The 24,226-nt window shown below is 40.7% G+C and overlaps 1 protein-coding gene across 7 annotated transcripts in view; it reads right to left on the reverse strand.

Annotated features, from left to right (window-relative positions):
• Nucleotides 1-205: 205 nt before the first annotated feature.
• sec31a (SEC31 homolog A, COPII coat complex component) overlaps nt 206-24,226 on the reverse strand; it is a 32,431-nt gene continuing 8,410 nt past the window's right edge. Inside the window, exons 8-27 of one of the 7 annotated variants that reach the window (XM_088319796.1) lie at nt 22,978-23,077; nt 22,749-22,910; nt 20,740-20,892; nt 19,657-19,878; nt 19,490-19,564; nt 18,188-18,418; nt 16,771-16,867; nt 14,167-14,345; nt 13,111-13,237; nt 12,891-13,036; nt 10,949-11,119; nt 9,473-9,664; nt 9,305-9,403; nt 8,249-8,345; nt 7,844-8,110; nt 6,357-6,412; nt 6,074-6,280; nt 4,997-5,143; nt 2,611-2,682; nt 206-1,328 (exon numbers count right to left, since the gene is read on the reverse strand). In XM_088319796.1, coding sequence (XP_088175922.1) covers nt 1,149-1,328; nt 2,611-2,682; nt 4,997-5,143; nt 6,074-6,280; nt 6,357-6,412; nt 7,844-8,110; nt 8,249-8,345; nt 9,305-9,403; nt 9,473-9,664; nt 10,949-11,119; nt 12,891-13,036; nt 13,111-13,237; nt 14,167-14,345; nt 16,771-16,867; nt 18,188-18,418; nt 19,490-19,564; nt 19,657-19,878; nt 20,740-20,892; nt 22,749-22,910; nt 22,978-23,077 — 2,980 coding nt within the window. In that variant the 3' untranslated portion in view covers nt 206-1,148. Of the gene's footprint in view, nt 1,329-2,610; nt 2,683-4,996; nt 5,144-6,073; nt 6,281-6,356; nt 6,413-7,843; nt 8,111-8,248; nt 8,349-9,304; nt 9,404-9,472; nt 9,665-10,948; nt 11,120-12,890; nt 13,037-13,110; nt 13,238-14,166; nt 14,346-16,770; nt 16,868-18,187; nt 18,419-19,489; nt 19,565-19,656; nt 19,879-20,739; nt 20,893-22,748; nt 22,911-22,977; nt 23,078-24,226 lie in introns of all 7 variants that reach the window. The other 6 variants (XM_088319799.1, XM_088319798.1, XM_088319797.1 and 3 more) reach the window with 6 other exon arrangements.

A 24,226-nucleotide genomic window follows, 5' to 3' on the forward strand; every position in this document is an offset into this window, starting at 1 on the left:
AGTGGGCAGGGGACAACCTGAACTGCTTGCCAGCCAGTCCCAGGGCACACAAGGACAGACAATTTGCTCGCTCATTCACACCTAGGGACAATTTTGGACCGGCCAATTAACCTGACATGCATGTTTTTGGAATGTGGGAGGAAACCGGAGTGCCCCGGAGGAAACCCACGCAAGCACGGGGAGAACATGCAAACTCCACACAGGAAGGTTCGATCTCATGACTTCAGAACTGTGCTGCATACACGCTAACCACTGTCCCGCTGTGCTGACCCAGTGTTACATTATTATTGGTAATTGGTAAAATAGCGTCTTTATTTTCTAACTTATAGCACTGACGAGTTAATTTGCATTTGTTTTCCAGGGATTGTGTTGACTTCAAAATTGCCTAGTATAAAAAGTTAAATGTCTAACTGAGTTAAAAGTTTACAGTAGAGTCAAAAAAAAGGCTATTCTAATATAGCTAAATAATACATTTTAAAATGAATTATTCATTTTGTGATCAGTGTTAACATTATTGGTAATGTATATATTAGAAATACAAAAAAACTGAGCTGTTTCTCTAGAAAGGGCTGGAATTTTCATCACTACACATAAATGACTTCTCATGCCAGTTAGAAAACACATTTCTTAGAAAATAACAATTACCGATCAGTGGTGAGCTATTTTCAGAACTGCTCTGCCGGCTACTCAGGCATTTTTAGGTAACTACCTTAAGCCCGATATTGGTGACCCCTGAGCCACAAACAACATGCCTAAGTGACAACTTGAAAAAAAAAAAAGGTTTTTGGAGTATTCTGGAGGATTAAAAAAGGAATTTTGAAGTGAAGTGCCGTGATAATATACACAATGAAATTGAATTGCTGTTAAGACATGGCCTAAAAGGCGGAGTTGAAAAATCAAATACGTATTTTACGCAGAAGAAGAATGTTTTTTTTTCTTCAAAAAATATGACAAAAATAAAAATTTCTACACAATCTGATGCATAGAATATCCCTTATTCTTCCATTTTCAGTCATTGAACAACGATTCGCTCGAATGGAGTCGCTTAATATCAAGTTGATTCAAAAGCAATCAGTGGGAATTGAAAATAAAACCCCCCATCTGTTTAGAGCCCTTGATTGGGGGACCCGGGTGGTAAGTGGGCGTGCTCACACGCCCATTTTGTTGGCTTGCGTTAGCACCACCTTGAGGACGGGCATAAACGCCGAAGTTTCGCTAAAGTTGCTGCTGCTGACGATATGCGTGTGAATGCCCAGACCCTCGGCGTACGCGCGTGCCTCGATACTGCGCGCCATGTTGTGCAGGCCCCCAACGATGGCAGGGGAGAGCTGCCGGAGAGGAATAGAGAGCACAAGTTAGAATTAAAGACTTGAATGTTTTACTATCTGTTGCAGGGCAAAGGTAAGACCGGACCTTGAAAAATCAAGGCGATCAAAGCCCACGGGTATTGAAGACTGACCCAGCCCGACAAATTGACCTATGGCTAAGTCCTACCCCTTTACTCACCCAGACAAACATTCACATTCTGTGAAGAGTGCTATGGCAGGGGCAATTGATCAGTACTAGTGATCCCAAGAGCCAAGAAGAGAACCACAGGTTCAAGAGCGTTCTCCATTCAGGCCCTGGTGTTGTGGAACGCTCTGCCCAGAGATTTGATCTGCAACCTCAGTGGAACTGTTTAAATCCAAGCTTAAACACTTCTGTTCTGTAGCTTATGAATGACCTATATTTCATGTTGAGAATATTTGTGTATTATTTGTTATTGCATCCGTTGCAGCATGGTCATCCTGGAAGGGGGATGACCTCATGAGCAGCCCCTTTTCAAGGTTTCTTTGTTTTCCGCAAGTTGAGGTTTTTGAGTTTTTCCTTGCCGTTATTTAGGTTTTGGATCAGGGATTGTGTAATAGTAGTCTGTATTCTGTGCAGCCCCTTGAGACTCTTTGTGATTAAGGGCGTCACAAAAAACATGACTTGACAATTGATGCATTTTTGACCCAAAAATACCATATCAAAGTCACCAAAAAGGGCCTGAACTGTGCATTTCATTGTTGAGAAGGTCTAGTTTTCGGATATCTGATTTCAGACTGATTGTGATGTTCCTGTGATGACTACAAGAGTTAAAGCTTTCCAATGATGTATTTCAGTGACTGGTTGCTTCTTAACAGTCTGACGGTGAAACGTTTAAGGGTTAATGTCAATTGTTTGGTAAAAACAATGGTAAAATATAGAAACATACTTTAATTTTCTAATGAAAGATGAGGGTTCAAGCTTTCTTATGATGATATGTCCTTTATAGATGGCTACAGAACTGAATTTTCTGTTGGCCTTAAACAATTAGTCAAAATGGAAAAAATTGGCTGCAATTGGCTCTTCTAGCAAAGGAGAAGCCCAGCCCGAAATACGGGTAGTTTTTTTGTACATTTTTTTATCTTTTTGGTATGTTTTGAACCCAATTTTTTTTTTAAATACAATTACCTGATTATTTTTTATGGAGAGAGTCAAAAAATTGGTTTTAGGGTGTTGTTTGGACACATCATGGCCCAATTTCCATTTTAAACATCCCATAAAATTTAAAAGGTTTTTTGACAATGAAGATGTTTGGCAACTTACAGTCTGATCCCGCAGTTTGTCATAAAGTGCCTCCAGTCGTTTGTTGGCATCGTCCAGCTTCCTGCGAGTTTGCTGGATAAACGAAAAAAGAATGGTTCAAATAACATTAGTGTTAGCTGCCTTAAAATAAACACAGACAATATTTTTACTATTACTTCTATTACGTATGTATAAAACTTCAAGGCATCTGCTGATTTTACAGTATTTACGGACTACAAGTCGCACCGACCAAAAAAATGCATATTTAAGAAGGAAAAAAACATATAACGTATAATTCGGACCATACGCCACTACTATTTTCCCCAAGTTCTCAACCCTGCGGCTTATGCAACGATGCAGCTATATTATGCATTTTTATCAACTTCCGCCAGGGGTGCCCAAACAGTAAAGGTAAGAGTGAGACACGTGGAATACATGTGTCCAGGAAGGCGCAGGTTTAATGTAACTTTGCGCTTTGTGCATGAAAAAAACTAGCATGAACAGACCCTCATCATGGAAAAGGTGTCAATCGAAAGGCGGGTGCTAACTACCATATTGGGAGTAATTTTACAAATCTGTTTAATTGAAAACGGAAATAATGTGACGAAAGAAGGGATTACAAGAAGAAACGTCCAACGAATCAAAAATGTTTTAGTCGGAATTCTATTTATCTGTCAGCTATATCGTGTATTTTGGAGTGAATAATTTACACGGTTGGATTCTATGGATCGTCCTTGATGTAACGAAGCCATTTCCGCGGACATTCGGAGAAGTTGAAGACGGCAAGGGGGACGTAATGGTGAGTTCCTTCGGCTTTATAGTTTTCGGGTATCTTGTTTTTGACTGATCATGTTTCTAGGATGAGTATATATTGAAATGGTCATCCTTATCTTTGATCCATAGAGTTTACGTTTTCTATTGATATGTGGGGCATGACGTATTTCGGTGACTGGTGGCATCGTACAGACACCTATTTTTTACTGTATATTACTAAAACCCTTTCTGTGTACCATCGTTCTTTGTAAATATCTTTTGTTTCAATGTGGGTACATGTGGCTTATAATCAGGTACGCCCCGTAATCCGAATTTCACGGTATAAGTCACTCCTGTAGTATAAGTCGCATTTTGGGGGGAAATTACTTTGATAAAAACCAACAAAAAACATACATGCTATCTAGAAAGGCAATTTGAAATTGAAATAAAATAGAGAACAACAGGCTGAATAAATGACTGGTATCCGAACGTTACATAACTGACATGCCTGGCTGGTAATGTCAATAATGACGTAACATATTAAGAGTTATTCAGATAACTCTAGCATAAAAACAGTTTCACTTCAAATCACTAGATATAATGAAATCTTCATCCTTGGTGTCACTTCTACCGGTAAACAACTCCCCAAACTCAGGAGGAGGACAATGTGCCGCTTCCTCCTTACCACACTACTTCAAATTCCTGGTCACATCAGTGTATGATGTCCTCCCAAACCCTGCCAATCTGTTCACCTGGGTTCTGGTTGACCCCCCGTGTTTCAGCTCTGTCAGAACAGAGGCTCATTAGAACATATCCTCAACTGTTGCTCAAAGGCCATGGGAGTGGCAGGTATAGGTGGCGCCACGACCAGGTCCGGCAGGAAATAGCTGAAACGATCTGCACTGGCATCAACACCAGCAAGCGACAACATCCAACCAGGAGCAATATTTCCTTTGTCAGAGCAGGTAAGAAACCTCAACCCTCCAAGAAGACACAGGGAGGTTGTTCACAACTGCAAGGGTCTAGAAACTCCTGGTGAACATAGGGAAGCAGTTGCGATTAGCAGACATCATCACAGCTACAACACTCTGGCCAGTGAAGCTGCTTAAAACTAGAGCCAATAAGCAGGTAGTGCTCCTTGAGTTGACGGTTCCTTGGGAGGACAGGATGGGTGAAACTCGGGGGAGCAAGAGGGCAATGTAAGCCAACATTGTGGATGAATACCAAAGGAATGGGCGGAGGGCCCACTGCGAGCCTATTGAGTTGGGCTGCAGGGGCTTTGCAGGCAGGTCTTTTACACTGTGTCCTCGAGCATTTTGGGATTTGTGGACTGCATTGGCGAAGAGCCATCAATAACATCTTGGAAGCAGCTGAAAAAGATACACGGTAGCGTGACCACCCTCGGCTAGGCTACCTAGATAAAGGTTTCTGACTAAGACCTGAAACACCCGATGACCCTGGGAGAGTCCCTGATAATGTGCCCAGGTTGCACCATAAGGTGTATTGTGTAACACATAATAATCCACTCCCAATGTGAGCCAAATAGGCTAACTGGCAAATGTATAACTTGCTTAAGATAATGTGTAACGTCAAAGTTGTGAAGCATCAATAAATTTAGTTTTTTTTTTAACGGCGGCGGCTTTTCCCAACTAACCGGGTCGGTAGCAACGGCCAGGCATCTTTGGACCAGGCCTTCAAAGGTGGTCTTGAGGATCAGGTGCTCCTCTGGGATGGGTTTCTTTGCAATCTTCTCAGCCGGGATTGGCTGCACAGGCTGGAAACATTTGGCATCGGTTTTCATCTGTGACATATACCAATCACAATACTAGTACTGATACCGTGAGTATGTATAATTTTTGTGGAAATACCCTTAAAACCAAGCAAAAATATTTTCCCTCAATAATGCCTTTATTTAGGGTTGGGTATAAACAGAATAAATGTAACGGTGTTACTTAATCAGAATACAGCAAAAAGTAATCAGATCACAGGGACATGTAGCTAAAATAAAGATTACGATTTTATTTAAAACTATATTTTGTATACCTAATGCACTGATAGACTAATTGTATCCTAATTTCAATCACTGACACAAGAGAGATGGATCAGTTGTACACACCATGTGCGCAAGCACGATCTTTTGCGATTGAACAAACTGGTACCTTATCCACCACTGTATGTCGTCAAAGCAATTTACATTTTGTCTACATTTCATTTTATCTTCAATGTTGCACTCATTTTGTTGAATTGGTAAACGCCTGAAGTTTTGTGACGCTGCTATTGTGTGTGCGTATTGGGCATTAGGCAGCGAAGTTGCTCGCCAGAGATGCGTTCAGGGACATTTAGTAAATTTAATTATCCTTTTATATTTTGCAGTTAATTGTTGTTCAAAATCCACTATTTGATCACTGTATTGTTATGTTGTAAGAATTATCTACTTAGCCAAGTAAATCTGAATAACTTCAAGGGGTTTGGAATCTCCACTTCAAACAAGTGAAAACACTTGGTGTGTTTAAGACAATATTGGGTTCTTGATGTCCTCCTAATGTAAACTAAAACAGCGCGTATCTTAACTGCCATGTGAAAGAGTAAGTTTTATTTTTGCTTTTCTCTGTAGAAGGCAGCAGATACTGGTGTTGGCTACCAAGTACCTTCACCTTGAAAAAAAAAAGCTGGTATCGGTACCCACCCATCACTAGTTTCATTTGATCCACCTGAAAATAAGGATACCAACCTGTACAGCATCACCTGTGGGCCCCCCGGGTGCTCCTTCAGTTGGTATGTTTGGATTAAGGGTCTGCGATGACATAGGCTGGAACACACCATGAGGACCCGGGATTGAGCCCTGTGGCGTTCCAGAGGCCTGGACATTAGGGTCTCCGCCCAGGGGAGCCATAATGGGAGCTGTAATTGGTGCAGGTGGGGCGTAGTTTTCCGGAAGCTTTGAAAAAAATGATTTTTAAGTTTTTGGATTTGTTTACAGAGCAATGGAAAGCGGATATTCTGGAAAGACTCACTTTCTTTTTGGAAGTTCTGCTGAGGGCTGGTGGGTCGTTCCAACCATTCTGGGGTCCTGGCACATGCAAAAAATAAGGGAATAGTCCCGTGTTTGCTATTAAGTCACTGACTTACATTAAAAAAAAAAGATGATTGGTCATTTCATTAAAATATCAGCAATTAGTCCTCCATGAACCATAAAAATTTCAGTTAGAAAAGCACAGTTGGTTAATTAAGTGGAATGATCTTTCCAGATTAAACTTCTGTTAGCAGAGTTTTGCTCAAGTTACAAATTATATTATTTTTTTAAAGAATAATTTTAATTGAATACAAGTTGGCAGCACGGCGGCGCAGTGGTTAGCGCTTGTGCGGCACAGTTCATGTCATGGGAACCTGTCGTGGGTTCAAATCCAGCTCCAGACTTCCTGTGCGGAGTTTGAATGTTCTCCCCGTGCTTGCGTGGGTTTCCTCCGGGCACTCCGGTTTCCTCCCACATTCCAAAGACATGCATTTCAGGTGAATTGGCCGGTCCAAATTGTCCCTAGGTGTGAATGAGCGAATGAGTTGTCTGTCCCTGTGTGCCCTGCGATTGGCTGGCAACCAGTTCAGGGTGTCCCCTGCCCACTGCCCGGAGATGGCTGGGATGGGCTCCAGCCCCCCCGCGACCCTACTAAGCGGTGTAGCTAATGAGATGAGATGAGATGAGACAAGTTATCTGTATAACTCTGGAGTTATCTGTATAACTCTTGTAACACCGTTACTGATTCAGATTCAGATTCAGATTCAGATCTACTTTATTGTCATTCTAGTACACGTGTATACAGAACGAAATGTCGATGCATCTGACCCCCACAGTTTCCTTGAATGTACAGATATAAATAAAGTTGTATTGTAATTGGCTACGTATAGTATTTTACCATTTACCGGATGTACCGTATCCGAGCGTGTAACGTACAATACCATGTCCTCAACATGTATGTTTTTGCTGTTGGTTTTATCAAATACATTTCCCCCAAAGATATAACATATATGTGTTTTTTTTCTTCTTAATCATGCATTCTTTGGCTGGTGCGACTTATACTCCAGAGGCTTATAGTACGGAAAATACGGTAAGTGGGATATTTGTTGATATGGGACACAGACTATGGCACTATAACTATTTTAAATTTTATGAAATCATTAAATGTCACATAGTAAGATAAAATGCACTAAATAATTTTTTTCTTGTCTGGAGATCAGTTTTTTTAATTGTTTTTTCTTGTCTTGCTGTCAGTAAAAATAAAATCCCAATATTTTACTTTCATGGCTCGAGTCAAAAAGGTTCCAGAGCCCTGTTTTCACAGATTGCAAAATACCAGGAAATAGATTTATAGTTTTAGTGGAGAAGGAAATTAGTGACAGATCAATTTTAATCAATGCATTTTTTTAGTGTGTTACAAGACAAACAGGAAGTGACACACAAGAAACGCAAAGACAATTAAAAAGTTGCCTTGGCGATCTCTCGCACCTTGTCCCTGGGCTTCCGCGTTCTGCTCGAGCTCAAACTTTGTACCTGAAACTCCGCCAGGTGGAGGAGCGAAACACCCAGGCGAGCCTGGGACGCCATGCTTGAAAGATGAAGAGGTAGGAAATGGAGGAAAAGAAGAGGAGTGTGAAGAAGAAGAAGAGGGCAGGCACTGGCCGACGAAGCCGGGTGGCTGAGGAGGGTAAGGGGGCTCAGAGTACTGAAGAGGCTGATAAGCTCCAGGCGGGAAGTGCTGCACCTGAGGCTGGGCTGACATTCAACAGTTGCTGTTAGTGGTGGAGAACGTGCAAAGATGCCAAACATTATGATATGAAATGTTTTGACGGTTTTAAAGAAAAATAAATAACAGCTTTGCATTTTTGTCGTCGCTTGATCTTAAAGACTTACGCTGGTATTGCTGGGAGTACATGTAGGAAGGGCCGGTGGAGGCGGCAGTGGCGGAGCCTGACGGCGGCATCCCGTACAGAGACTTTGGCGGTTCGGCCTGCTGGGAACATGGTGGGGATTTTTTTAGACTTTGGGTGTTAGCCAGCTAGCTAGATAAAAGCTGGTCAAAAAGCCGGCTAAAAGCTAGGTAGTTAAAAGCAAGCCAGCCAGCAAGCTAGACAAAAGCTACCTAGCCAGCCTGCCATCTAGCTCAAAAAGCTAGCCAGCAACCCAGCAAGTTAAAAGCTAGCCAGTCAGCTAGCTACATTAAAGCTAAGTGACCACTTGGCTGTATAATAACTGGCCAGCCAGCCATTCAGCCGGCTGGATGAAAACTAGCTCACCAGCAAATTCAAACAAAAGACAGACAGTGAGCATCTAAGCTAGGTTAAAGCTCTCCATCCAGGTAGCTAATTTAAAGCTAGTCAGACAGCTGCATAAAAATTAGTTAGATTAGTAAATAAAAACTAGCCATCCAACCTGTTAAACAAAAACTAGCCTCCTAGACAAAAGCTTGCCAGATAGACAGCGGTATAAAAATCTGGCTAGACTACTAAATAAAAATTAGCCACACAGCCAGCATGATAAAGGCTATCCAACTAGTCTCTCGATAAAAAGCTAACCAGTCAGGTAGTTAGCTAAAAAAAAAAGCCAGCTATTTAACTGGATGCCAACTAGCCCGCAGAATAAATTGTAGCCTACCATCCCGCAAAATAAAAAGTAGCCACCTAGATCAATCGAGCAAGTCTGCCAGTTTGGTAAAAGCTAGCCAGACATAAAAACAAGCTAGACTACTAAATAAATATTGGCCTGTCAGCCACCTACATAAAACTTGCCAGCCAGCCAGCAAGATAAATTCTAGCCAGCCATCCTGCTAAGTAAAAACTAGCTAGTTAGCCAGCTAAATGAAAACTAGCAATCCACCCAATTAGATAAAAGCTAGCCAGCTATCAAGCAGTTTGACCTGATGTAAACGAATTGGGAAACTTCAGACTCTTAAATGTTCAATGGAGGTACCTGCTGCTGCTCAGGACCCACTTGGAAAGGAGGTGTGACGTTGGGCAAGGCGGTCGGTGTTTGGTTACTCCACGAAGTGACAGTGGAGGCGGACCTCACCTGAAACACACATTTTTCTTTCAATTAATAAATTCAATCTTTACATTCTGGGTTGGTAGAGCAACTCACGGGTTGGTAGTACTGCTGCTGGGTGGGGATAGAGGCGGGTGTTGGTGCTGGGGGCGTGGCAGGCTGTAGTGGAGTGAAGGCGTGGCGGGCTTGTGGGATGGTGGACTGAGGTTGAGGTTTTGGGGTCTGAACTGGACCTGCCTGCTGACCCAGAGCCCGACTGAGGCGTTCGCGGAGATGCTGTACAGCCACCTTGTGGGCAAAAAACATGCCGACAAGTTAGCATGCTAGGTAGGCTCATCAGAATACTTAAGATTTAATGCACATTTTTTTAAAGTGATGTTTCTGAAAAATGTAATTGAATCTATTTATCTAAAGCATGCTTTTTTTAACCTAAAAAAATGAATCAAAGTATGGGTAGAATATTACCGTATTTGTGGAATGATTGATCAATATGAAAATATTGCTGATAACCACCACAAAACATGCAATTTGAATGTGAGCGCGCCAAATCCTAATCAATGGACCACCTGTTATATAGATGACCTACAAAAAGGCATTCCATTTGATTTCATTATCATACTATTTTAAATCACGTTATCAGAGATGAATGTTAGAGAATGGAGAAAACAAAGTTGTCCTGAAAGCTCAAGATAAAAGCATGACGAGGGAAATAACTCTAATTAATACATTGTTAATTTAATGTTGGTATTGTGAGACCTGGGAAAATGTGTTATGGTCAGATAAAACCAAAATAGAACGTTTTGGTAGAAAGAAAAAAACTCAATTGCATCTGAAGAGAACCCTACCCACTGTGAAGCATTGGGGTGCAAACATTATGCTGTGGGGCTGTTATTCTGCAAAGGGACCAGGATGACTGATCTGTGTAAAAGAATGAAGGGAGCAATGTATCGAGTGAAAATCTCCCTCCATTAGCAAAGGCATTGAAGATGAGACGTGGCTGGGTCATTCAGCATGACAATTATCACAAACACACAGCGAAGACAACAACGGAGTTGCTTTGTAAGAAGCTTTGCAAGGTCCTGGTTTTGCCTAGCCAATCTCTAGATACAAATCTCAACTCTATAAGGGAGTTGAAAGTCCGTGTTGCCCAACAGCAGCCCCAAAACTGCTCTAAAGGAGATCTTTATAGAGGAATGGGCCAAAATACCACCAACAGTGTGTGAAAAGCTTGTGAAGAGTTACAGAAAATGTTTGGCCTCTGTTATTGACAACAAAGGGTAAATAATATTGAGATGAACTTTTGGTATTGACCAAATACTTATTTTCCACAATGATTTGCAAAATATTTCTTTAAAATAATCAATGTGATTTTTCAGTTTTTTTTTCCACATTCTGTATCTCATGGTTGTGGTTTACCCATGTTGACAATTACAAACCTCTCTAATATTTTCAAGTGGGAGAAAAAGTGTTTGACTACTTATTTGCCCCACTGTAACAGATGTTACGCTGTTGATATTGTGAGAAGACAATATGGCCGCCCCTTTTGTTCCCGGGAATGAAGCTGGAGCTCACCTGGCCGCTGGCATTGGGCAGGTAGCTGATGGCCGTGGACAGGCTCCCCTGCGAGGCCAAAAGGCTAGCGTAGCGACACATCTCCTTGGCCAGCAGGATGCCGGCGTTGGCACCAGAGCGTTGCGTCTGCTCCACGGCACGCTGCAGCACCACCACTTTTTCGATCAGGTCCTGTAGGGAAGATTACAAAATAAAAGCAACAGTTAAATTCGTGGATCGATCCTTTTTTGACTGTACAATTGACCCCCGGAATGCGGTGAATCAGCCTTATGACGTTTTCAATTTAATGTGTGGAATAAGATTTGTTTTTATGGCATTTTCCTTATTGTACAATTTCAACAACATAAAACTTGAAATTTGCAGTTTTTATGCATATGTAGAGTTCTGAGTCTATCTATGGGTCTCTATGCCGGTCAGCTATTGGTCAACTTCATAGAAAATGCTGGTCAGCTATTGGTTTGCGTCACAGCTTCATGGAAATGCTGATATTCTATTGGCTGAACTACCTCCCCCAATGTCTTTTTGATTCAGTTCGAAATCTTTTGTTGTTTGTAAAGACTCGGAAATATTGTATTTTTGTAATGTACTCAATCACTATGCGTCCAAAGCTTGCATTGACGCTAGAGGAAGAAACAAAAACATGATAACCATGGGAAAAAAGCTTGTGATTATCAAGAAAGACAAAAAAGCCACGCATCACTCTCCTACTGAATTGCATTTATGATCTGAACTATAATCAAATATAAATATAATAAGGAACCAATTTAAGAAATGACCTCTTTCAAGACCAAGACAATACTTGCAAGTTTGAGTTTTAAAATCAAGTTTGCGTTTAATCCACCATCGCCTGCCCCTCCTCTGCAACCGCCATCCACTCAACCCTACCAGCTTGAGTCACATCCTTTCTATATTTATTTAAAATATCATGCATCAGTCTCAGTGATGGGCTGACATTTATTTTCATCAAATTTCTTATTTTTCAATGTTTGCATCCCAGCTGACTTTAAACAAGGAGCAGGTGCCACCCTCCACTGCCACCAGCCAATCACTGATCACATCCTGAAAAACAACTTCACTCATTCATTTTCAATATAGAATCTTCATAGGTCTCACGTGCGTGGTTTGCCTAAATCCACACATAGACTTATATGACTTTTGCTTCATAACTTTAAGTATGGTGACAGTGGTGTATCGAATCCCTCATAAAACATCTGTGATATTGTGTTTTCATATGCAGTATGCAGTGTTTAACTGGGTAGCAGTTGTATTAGAAGTCTTTCGGGGCATGCTGCGGCCACTGCCCGTCAATGCCAAGGTCTAGCTCATCTCTGTGACACGGATTGAGGCTTTATACCCAAAAAACAATGGCGGCAAGATGATGAAGGTATTGTATCGGATCTAAATCAGCAGACTTCTCCTGATACTGGTAACCAGGGAAACCAGGGAAACCAGTCCTGCCCGTTTCACGAGAGGGAGAGAACCCTAACCCCAAAAAACGTCTTGGATAGAGATGGGCGCCACCAGGTTGTACTTGTCCAAGACACACCACAAGAAGTCGTGCCCCAATGATCAAGTTTGGCGGACAGCCACTCCTCATTAAATGTGCACTTTTTGTGCGTGGTCCAAAGTAGACATCTCTGTCCAAAGTTGCTATGTGTATTTAAGGTAGACCTAACGGATTTAAGACTTTTTAATGACAATTAAGGCCTTATTTTTAGAACAGTTAATTTAATGCCTTTGAAGACTTATCAATTATCGGCCGGAGCCCTAGCTATCTCTGTATCAAGTGACACAATACTTTCATTGGATAAATTGGGAAGTGGAAATTTCTTCTTCATTTGGGCTCCAGCTTGTCATTGGGGTGGAATGGTAGGACCTAATTTCAGACCAGTTGAGAAGCAGTGGTGTCATGTATTTAAGTTATCCAAAACTCTGTGTATACCTGCAGAGCAAGCGGACAATGTTGCCGACCGGCCACGTTCCAGCAAGCCACCAGTTTGTCTATGCTGCCGGCGCAGATGTAGCACAGGCAGGCATCGGTTCGAACGAAGGCTTCGTTCGACGCTTGCAGACGGTCGCCGAGGAGATCTGGAGAGCACGAATGGATCAACGAGAGGGATCAAATTAAAGAACAAACAAGATGACGACGCCACTCGACTCACCACACAAGGAGGAGAACTCTTCGGGTTTTGCGTAGGTCATGACGGCCGCAAGCGCCTCCTTCCAACTGTGCAAGTCGCATGTGTTCAGGACGTCGCGCCAGTCTTTGGTTACCACAGCGCTGATTAGCTACCAGACAACAACAAAGTATTGATATAGTTGTCAGTTGATTCACTGAACTCAGCCGGTTTATGAGGATTACCTGGTTAGTTTGTTATCAATAATGCCTGAGTCAATGTAGGCAAATAAATGGCTGGATAAGTTAGCTAAAGCTTGCTAGCTATATAAATTAAGCTTGCTATCCAGGTAAATTCTAGGTAGCTAGCTAACTGGAGAGAAGATAGCCAGATAAAAGCTAACTTCTAATCTAGGTAATAGCTGGCATAGCGTAGATCGAAGCTTGCTAGCTTACCGGCTAGATAAAGGTTAGCCATTTTGCAAAATAGATAAAACCTGGGTGAGTGGGTGGACCCCTTACACACTAGGGTCGCAGGGGTACCATTTCCTGCGGTGTGTCTTGGGCAAGTACAGCCTGGTGGCGCCCATCCCTCTCCAGGAAAACCTAGGAGGCTTTATATAATCTAGCTAGCTCACCAGGTAGATAGAAGCTAAAAGGTAGGTAGATAAAAGCTATTTAGTTCGCCAGCATTATATATACCAGCTAGCTCACGAGCTAGATAAAAAGGTAGCTAGCCAACTAGATTAAATTTAGGAGGCTGGTGCCACCCACATAAAAGTAGGATAGCTTTTCTAGATAATGATAAGCTTTTCTCAATAAAAGCTAGCTAGCTAGCTCGATTAAAGATAGATGGCTTTGATGCAACCCTAGCTCTTACTGTAGCTTAAATTCCATGCACCCAATAGATAAATTAATAGAATTATGGCAAACTTGCTTTCACTGGGGTCCACACACAAAAAAAATACAAAAGTACAGAATAACTGAATAATTAAATGCAAAAACACCCCCATACACAAGCGCTTTCTTTTCATATTATATTCGTTTTTTGAAAAAGTGCTCGCTTCCTCAATTACAGGGGGGGAAAAAAACTTAAGCGCACCTTAGCGATCTTGCCGCGACTCTTGCGGAAATATTTCCTCTGGGTCTTCTCTAGCAGCTCGGCTCCCCCGGCGACAGCCAGGATGATGCTGTCGGCCATGCGGTCGTCGTGGAGGCAAAGCTCCACCGCTGCTTCGAAGTCGCCCGTGAGCAAGGCTTGCGTGATTAGACCGTCCATATCTGTACATAAAAAACAAAAAGAACATAATTATCATTTCCAGAGGTGGGTAGAATAGCCATATTTTTACTCAAGTGAAAATACTGTGTTACTTCAGAATAATATGACTCAAGGAGAAGTAAAAAGTAGTCATTCAAATAAATAATTGAGTGAAAGTAAGAAAATTAATCAAATACTTAATAACTTATTTAGAGATTTTTTTTTTAACAACCATTCAATCAGATCATCAAAGTCTATCAAATTTAAATAAATTACAAGCCTGTGTAATTCTAAGTCTGTGTACTCTGGGTGAACCCTCTGTGGATTAAAAATAATAATACATATATATAGTACGGTATATATACATTTATGGGTGATTCTTTTTTGTGGTGTCATAATAGAAAAAAAACATCCCATGTTTCATGTTTTTATGGGGTTTGGGGTTTTTAAGGGTTATTTATCTATCTTCGTTATTCATTTTTCATTATCCGTTATCGGTCAGTTCATAATACGCTACAAAGCCTAGGAGCCGGGACACTTACTCTCAGCCAAAAGGCCAAGCTAAGGTCCTAGCCCTAAAGCCTTGTTGCGATCATTGCGAATGCACCGTTCCCGGAGGTACTGCATGTTTTTATGTCTTTATTACAACACTAATATGTTTAACACTAAGAAAGGGTGGGACAAAACAACTGATGCATCTTTTATGTCGGGCGTACAACTTACACAACGTCTCTGCCCTGGTGGCCGACAACTTTTTCGTATCTATCTATCTATCTATCTCGTTTTTATTAATATTATTTTTTTTCTTTTTTTTTCAAATCAAACGTTAGCTTTATTCCGATTTTGAAATCTTCGTTTAGTGGAAATTTCGGTTCATTTGGCAATTTGCATACTCGGCGGCCAATCAGAGGCCTGCATCGAATAACTTCGTGCTTCCGGACTTTCCTGAGCGTTATAAGGTCGTGCATTTTAGGGCTCAGCCCCAGAAGATGCAAAAGAAGCTAACAAAATTAATAACGCTACAAAACGTAAACATACATTAAAAGCATCGTGGAAAGAGGAGTTCACGTGGCTTGTAGCAGACGACGCAACGCAAACATTGCATGAATGAAGATGAGTAAATACAGGTACATACTGATGGCATATGGAAAACAGCGATGTCATATACATGCAATGAATGTTATAAGTAGATTTATAATAAACTTAATTTTAAAGTGTTGTTCTGTTATATATTCTGATGATCAATTCTTAATACTTTGCAACAATTGTTTTTTGGGGGTTTTTTGTTGCGATTAGTCGTCTTATTTGTGTTTCAAGTTGTGAAAAATGGGGCAGGCAACGTTATGGCTGGGCAGGCAACTTTTCAGAGTTGTCTGCCCAGGTGTCGGGTAACTTTCTGTCATGAGTTTCAGACACTGATATAGTGTACTTCTGGTTTTGTCTAGGAATATATAGGGTCGAATCCAAACTACAGCTTACAGTCAATGTGTTAAACCAACACACCCCATTTTGGGTATACGTCTCTATAAAAACAAATATATATATATATATATATATATATATATATCCTGATTTATTTTTGGGCGATTTTTACAATTGAGGTTTCCCCCCGAAATCGATTTTAGTGACACCCTATCCAGAAAAGCTAACCCTAACCCTAATTCTTTAGCTTACACTTGTGCTGTTTTCTCTATTATAGGTTTTAGTTTATTTTACCATCTTATTGTGTTAACTGTAAATCGGATCTTTAAAGGACCACGATTGTGTTACGTCGACATTTCAGTTCATCGGATTTTGTGGCTGTATACCTGTTGCACAGTGTACATGTTCTCATTGTCTCGGTTGAAATAAATGTCAGCTTCCGGACTGACTGACACAGGCTGATGTGTTGTTTGAACATCAATCATGCTTTATTGTCCCAGAACTGTCTGATTTAAGTTTCTTGTTTTTTTAAATAAAATTAAATCACAATCATCAATTAATAGATCCGACAGCGCGCGCTAAGCTACACCAACCATAGTTACGGTATCCATGCATCACAAGTGGAGCAAATAGTGCGGCTGAAACAACAACACCAGGGCGATACTCTTTAGTTGCTATTCCTAATTGCATAGCCGTATCATTTCTTCCTTATTATGCAAATTTCAGTAAAAGAGGGTCTCAATTATTATATAGTTATATTCATGGAATCAAGGTGTCCAACCTTTTAAGGGTGGATTAAAAAATATTGTCTGTCTATGAGGAAGATTCCCTGTACCAATTACACAAAGAAATAGATTGAGACTTGTGAGGGATAATGGTAAATGAAGCATACACAATAAGTGATCCAGTATATCAAATTCTTGAAACGAGTGTGTCTCCAACTATCATCCCGAGGGCCGCAATTGGTCCCTGGGCCTCGAGTTTGAGACCTTGCTTGAAATGAAAGGTTTCATGTTTTATGATTACCTTTACCGATGCTCAAGTTGACGCCCTCTTCGGGAGTCTCAGTGGAATCCTTGGCCTGGGCAGGGGCCGTCTTCGGGTCTCTATCCAGTGGCACCTCCTAAATATAAAAATAATTACAATAAAAAGAGTAACGAGAGCTTTGTGATTACATTATCATATTTTCCAAACTGTAGAGCCCAGCCAAGACCCCCCAAATTGGCCAGAAATTTGAAAGAGCGTCTTATAATGCGAGGGTGCATTACATATCAGAAAATATGGTGGATAAAGATGAAAGTGCATAGAATTAGAGCATACTGCATATAAACTGTTCTGCCTTTGAGAAACAGTGGTTTTTTGAGTGCCCTCTTGTGGTTATCATGTTAATTGTTTATTGCTAAAAGGAAAACAAAGAGAAGGGCAGAACTTCGACGGCAGCTCAGACGCCAACTTTCGAAATCCGCTTATGTTGTTGCTTGGGACAAGAATTGTCCATAAGTGAAACATATTCTGAAAACTTGAATGAAGATGTTGGTTTATAGCAGTGATTCTAGGGGGATGCGGGCCTTCGTCAATGGGGTGCACGTGTCACCTCGGGGAACTTTTTGTTGTTGTTTTAATTAGTACAGTGCAGTTGCACCTTCACCATATTAGGGGGCAGCAATAAATAAATAAATAAATAAATAAATAGATAAATAGACAGACAGACAGACAGACACTTTATTCATCCCCGGTGGGAAATTCACATTTTCACAAATTCCAATAAATATGGTGCAAAAAAATATATATATTTGAAAAGCACTGGTTTATGGTAACATTTTGTACAAAATTACAATTAATTATTAATTAATTATTATTTTTTTAAACTTAATTATTAATTAAAAATTACGTACCCTTGCTTGAATTGCTGTTTGCATGTCTTAGCTTAATTTAGAATGTGATTGTATAGCTAGCAAGTTAACGGGACTTTTTTGTACTTTGTCTTTCGGTGACTTTATAATGGTAATGGTTGAGGCCATAGTCCAAATTAACAGGCTCTGAAGAAAGGAAGTCTGGTTATTCGGGAGATTGCTCACAACCTGTTTAGCTGGTGGAAAATGGGAATACTTTAGAGTGAGGACAGCACAGTAACATGGGCATGGTCTAGTAACAGCACATTTATGAATGAATTAATGTTCGTGGCTAAACCAGATGTCATAATGTTCATTTATGTTTGATTAAATTACATTAATTTAGTATAAATGAATTTATTTTTAATGCAACACTAGCTCTTACTTAATAGTCCAATGTGCCTTATGTAAGAAAAATACATCACAAAGGACTATTTTTGGGTGGTGCGCCTTATAATACATTGCGCCTTATAGTGCGGAAAATACGGTACTTTTTCATGATATGCAGTGATTCAATGATGGTATCTCTTTTTTCTGTCGCGGAAGGTTACCTCTTCCAAGGGAATCTCTTCCTCCTCCTTTTCCAGGTCATCCTGAAGGTCATCCTGAAGGACTTCCTTTTGGTCCGCTTCTCCTACAGTCTCCTCACTCTCTGGAGCGTTATCTGAGTTCATGTTAGCTGCAGCAATCACGTCGAAGACCGCCTCTGGATTTTCAAGCGGAGGAGGCAGAGCAGCCACCGAATCCGCCTGTGGAGGCTTTCCTTCCAGCGCCGCTGATATCTGCCAATGTGAGTTTGCGTTATTTCCTTTATGATGCTAAACTGAATCATACTATCTGTCAGTGCTTAATTGTTTTCTGACATGCCACCCCTGTAAGATGAAAACCAACTGCACCACACTAGATCACCCCCAGCCGCCCACCACCCCCAACGCACAACCAAATGGTGGGTGGATCTCTTAACCACTAGGGTTGTAGGGGCATCAATTCCTGTGGTGTGCCTTGGGCAAGTGCAGCCTGGTGGCAACCATCCGTCTCCAGGCCAGCACATCTTAATATTACACTTTTTATATACAATTGTACCCCACTATATCTTTATAACAAAGAATAGTTTTATTACCTCTTAAGAGTAAATATTTGATGAAATGTTTAAGTAAATTGTAGTGTTTTATATTAACCAGTGTGTGCATCAGTTCTGTTTACATTCTATTTTTATTTTATCAGAATTAATGAACTGCGAGTTGAGACTGATGTAAACTAAATTTTATGATAGACCTCTGGCGACCTGTCCTGGTGGATTCAGCAACTCGCTTAGACAACACAATTCGATTCTAACACTTAATAAACTAAAATGAAGACAAAACTCCTTACACTTGATGCTCCCCTTTTGTGAGAGAATATATGCTGTTGCTAAAATTGTGCACTAAACACGCAAGGAGAGCAGAACAACATTTGAAACGAAGTTTGCTATTCTTAATGAATACAAAGTAGCCACATGCATTGTGGCCCATTTTTTCCGCAGTCGTCTTCCCCTTCTGTATCCACAAACTACTACACTGTACTAGCTTAGATTACATCACACCAAAGGTAAATAAAATTTAAGTTATTCTATAAATGTATTTATTTATTTAATCATAGACACATATATTACATATGAATAGTACTTAATATATACTATTTTGTTTGTTTTAATCCGAGTATAACTGCTGTTTGGAAAGAATTAACTGAGTGCCATAGGTTTCTATCTTCTGACATAAATAAATTTTACCTTATAACCCTCATCTTCGTACGGATTCATGTTGTATCCCTGGGGTATACTGTTATAAATATGGAGTTATTTTAATGAGTTTTACCCTGGTAGAAAGCTCTTCTTTGTTGTAGCCCAGAAGTTCCAAGAATTGACTGCGAATGTCACTTTCAAAGTTGGCCTGAAAAACACACTTTCCTTGTAAACACACAACAACAATAAAAATAACTGTCTTTCTATTCACACTCACAAAGAAAAAGCTGTCTGTCTTACTTTGAGGAAAGCCCAGATGTTTTTATCAAACTGGTCCTGAGCCGTTTGGATCTTGTCCTGGCAGAACTCCCGGAAGGCACCAGAGCTCAGTGTGGCCTGGAGCTGCTCCGAGCGGGTCAAGAAAGTCGTCTCCGTCACCACCTGGCTGACGTGGACCAGTCGGGGGCCAGGCTGCTGCCCGTTTGCCGGTCCGTTTTCCAGCGATACGAGCTTGCCGCCGAACTGCAGGATGACCACATAAGAAAAAGGTCATCGTGATCAACAAAAGTTGGAATATTAATCAATGAATCTGTTAAAAAATGTGGCTCATCAGACATGAGATGAGGGATACCATAAGTTCTTAACTCATGAGCAGAAGTATTTTTTATTGATTTACATGGATTTATTTTTTTACTTCAAATAAATTCACATTCACCCGTACTTATGACCACGACCACTACATGTTAATCATTCTAGCGGATGCTAATCTTTTTAAGTCAATGCCTGGTACAGCAAGGCGTAGTAGCTTGACAACACGTACAACAATTTATCAGCCGGCACAGCAATCTACAGGTACCAATACACTCAGATATTCAATACCATGTCAGCAGCAAATGGTACCATTTTAATGGATTTATGATTGGTTGGCCAGAACCTATCCATGTCGTAAATCGGATGTCACCTGTATACAAATTGTACTAGCTAGCAGTTGTTAGATGGTGCTAATTTCATTTATAGTTACTTTTTTAAGATCACTGTTCACAGATCCTTTAACCACTTGGCTCATAGGGGCACCATTTCCTGTGGAGTGTCTTGAGCAAGTTAAACCTGGCAGTGTCCATCCCTCTCCAGGCTGTTTTTTTTCGGGTAGGGGTTTTCTCCCCCACATGAAACCGATATTACTGGTTCCATGTTTACCAGGAGCAGGACAAGCCTCCTGATCTGACTCAGATACAGCAACTTCATCATCTGGTCGCCGTTATTAAAAATTGTAAAAATATCTACCAACAGCTATATAAGATAATTTCAAAGATAATTTTTACCATTTTATTCAAGAAACAAATACAAAAGAAAACAAATAGGATTGTGGATCGAGCAACTCACAGCAAACGAAGCTCCGACAGGCCTCCGGATCCACTTGGGCGGTTTTTTAAGCGGGTTGATACTAGTAGCGGGGGCAGCAGTCTGAGGTAGCTGCAGAGGGGGCAATGTTTGTCCTGTCCCGAAAGGATCCATATTTCCAAAAGACTTGCTAATCTGTGAAAGTAGGAAACTGAGGTATGACACAAATTCATTTTAAAATCTCATGTATAATGTGTTGTAGCAACCGCTAGCATTAGCATAGTTTGCGGTCACTCGCCGACCTTGCATTCGCAAGTGGCTTTACCCGCGCTACCACTAGCATTAGCGGAATTTTGCGGCTACTAGGCAACCTCGTATTAGCGACTAGTTCCAACTATATCACCACCCACATTTATGGCTAACTTTAGCATCAGCTGCTATTGTGACTGTAGATAGTATTAGCAGTTGTGATTTACTTTATCATTCAAATACTGATTGCTTACTACAAATATTTTTTTCTGTAGTAGTTACCTAAAATTCCAGACTAGAGACCGCACATGATTAAAAGCCGCATGCTCAAATTTAGGAACAAAACTCAATTGTATCTTAGTACAACCTGCACCTGATTCCAAACCGCAGGCTTAAACAGCCATACAAGTTAACTAATGCATGACTATTTCTTACATATTAAGCCCGGCGCATACCTGGCACCGACCACAAGGGGAATTTGGGGTCAACACCTTTGGCTGCAGAATGTCAACGCTGTCGTCCCCTGCACCCGACATGTGTCATTTTCAATTTTGCCCCAAGTTGTTTACGTCACGTGTTTTCGGATCATTTGACCAGTCATTCATTGATTACATAGATAAGCACGGACTGTGCAGAATGAAAACGCAAATGAGGGCTGTGTCGAGCAAAACGCGAGCTTCTAGACGACAGCAGCAGGGCAACCATACTGTGGAGAATATTGCCAGATTGCAACACAGGCGTGTCTTTTTGTGTTGTTTCTGGTGGTTACTGCAGTAAGGGACAAAATAACATTTGCATGTGATTGTTTCTCGAGTATTAAAGGAAACTTCAGCAAACTTGAATGGATGCCGATAATACGCAAAGAGATGTCAAACGCTTTTGATGGATAACTTCCATTGCTGTTCAATTCGGATGTAGAAATTGAGGACTTGATTTGTAGTGGGAAAAAGTTGGAAATATTGAATAAAGGATCGTCAACCCTCCCGTTTTTGTCTACTGCTATGTGTTATCATACTAATGTTGGCAAAAGCATGGACTAGATCAACTCAAAGGGCGTCATAAATACGTTGTGAAAGAGAACAGCTTGCCATTTTTTCGGGGCCACCATGAAAAAAAACAATAAACCAAACGGTACTTAAACCTGACGTGTTTATAATCTGGTAACAAGTAGCGTCTTGTAGTCCGGATTTTATGGTTTAGAGAACCCTCTGTACTTCGAGCTTTGGTTATCGCTGGTTCATTGCTTTGCGGATTTTGAATTGAGTTATCTTTATTGTCATTGATATCAACGTATTAAATTGTGTTCTGAACACACAGCACATAGCAAGTGCTATCACGAGCGCAGGTTAGGGAGGGCTTTGCGTTTTGGGTGGGCGTGACCGTGTGTGTGACTGTAATAGGCCTGTGTATGCTGTCAGTCAAACAGCAAGGCGGGCGCACAAGTCAATATGTCGACCCAAAACAAACTATAAAGAGTGGTTACAGCTAACTTTTAGCAGCTTGTTACATTGTAAAGAAATTCATCAATTAAAACCGGACTCAGAGGAAGGTCAGAAGTGTAATGACAAAAAAAGAGCATCCATTCAACTGCAATTCTGTGTTCTTACTTATAGATTGATTCTTTGTATTTTGTTATAGTCATATTTTTCAGTCAGTAAAGACGTCATCTCCAAGTAAGTTTGCTTCTTGTGGGCTGTTATGAGGGTGCGACACTACTTAGCGGATTTTCACTTTTCTCATTAACTGCGATAACCAAAGAATTACCGTATAATTTTTCTTAACCCTCTAACAACTTTTCTGACCTGTTCTGCATGCCGGTGGCTCTGCGCCTGAGTGCTGCCGCCCATGATGGAGTAGACGTCTATGTGCCCGTCAAAGCAGGCGGCCGACAGCACCGCCGGGTTCCTGGGGCACCACTGCACATCGAAGCACCACTGGCTGCCGGCTGGGAGCTCGTACAGCACCTGGTTGGTCGCGAGGGTTGCCACAATGAATGAAAAACATCAACGGAGAGATAGGCGACTTTCTTACCTCACCCGTGTTCGGGTTCCAGCACAGAATCCTGCTGTCCTTGCCGCAACTGAGGAGCAACTCTGGATCGGCTGCGCTCCAGGCAATGGCGAGGACGCCTCTGTCGAGTGAAATAAAACAATTAATCTTACTGTCTTTTCCAGAATATAAAACCCCATTTCTGGACAGACATTTCAAAGTGCGCTTTGTGACGTGTTACATTCCGCAAAATGCTGGTGGATGAAATTGGAAATGAATTCAGTATTTATATGTGTGCGTTAAGACACAAGATCTTACGTTTTCACTACGATATTAATGCAAAATTACAAAACATTGTATGCAACGGGAAGCAAAAAACATACGAGTAAAAACGATATAAAATCGAATGCCTTTTTGAATGTCATCTATGACATTGGTGGTCTAGTGGTTGGATTTCAGTGCCCCCACCGCCTCCAACCAGGTTCGATTCCCATAACATACATCAGGCATGGCAAACATACAGCCTGTGGGCCATTGGATGATTTAATCCAAACCCTCCGTGAATTTCTGAGCATGGCAAAAAAAAAAAGCAAAATCTTCAGCTCATTTCTATCAAAGTTTAATTTTAACAAATGCATTTGTACACATATATGTAAACAAATTTGACCAGAGTTAAAGTACTTTTCACGCACATTTATTTAACTACATATAAAAAAACTTTAATTTGTTTTTCTACAATCAGAAATGTTGAACTTTAATTGCTGTTTTTGTTACTTTCTCTATTTATTTGGATTAGAAAATTCGGGGAATGTGTTTTGGAACGTCATATCTTTTAAAATAGCGAAAAATGTAAAAAAGATATTTTTCATGATTTTCTTGGGGGGTTTTCACAGTCATCTGCCTATAGCTAAAAAATAGAATGTTGCGACTTGTGAGTCATTTCTACAAGGCAGGTCACATATAGGGAAACTTAAATCCCTATTAATACTATACAAAGCAAGTAAGTATAACCTACCGACCAATATTCAACAGTTGTTTCTCTACAGAGCAGACACTAATCCTCTCAGGGGGATCCATACCTTAGAGGTCCCATATTCTCGCACAACATTGAAAAGACATTGTGCCACCCGAAAAGGTATTTGTCCATGGAACAATTTAGTTGACAACAATGTCGCGAATTTACATCAATTTAACAAATCAGACTATACATATTTTAGAGAAATATACTTAAGAAGATAATATATTGAGTTTCTTTGAGTGTTATACAGTACTCATGTTTGTCATACAACCT

The sequence above is a fragment of the Urocampus carinirostris genome, chromosome 16, assembly GCF_059441175.1.
Source record: "Urocampus carinirostris isolate Australia breed hairy pipefish chromosome 16, RoL_Ucar_1.0, whole genome shotgun sequence".
Taxonomy (NCBI): domain Eukaryota; kingdom Metazoa; phylum Chordata; class Actinopteri; order Syngnathiformes; family Syngnathidae; genus Urocampus; species Urocampus carinirostris.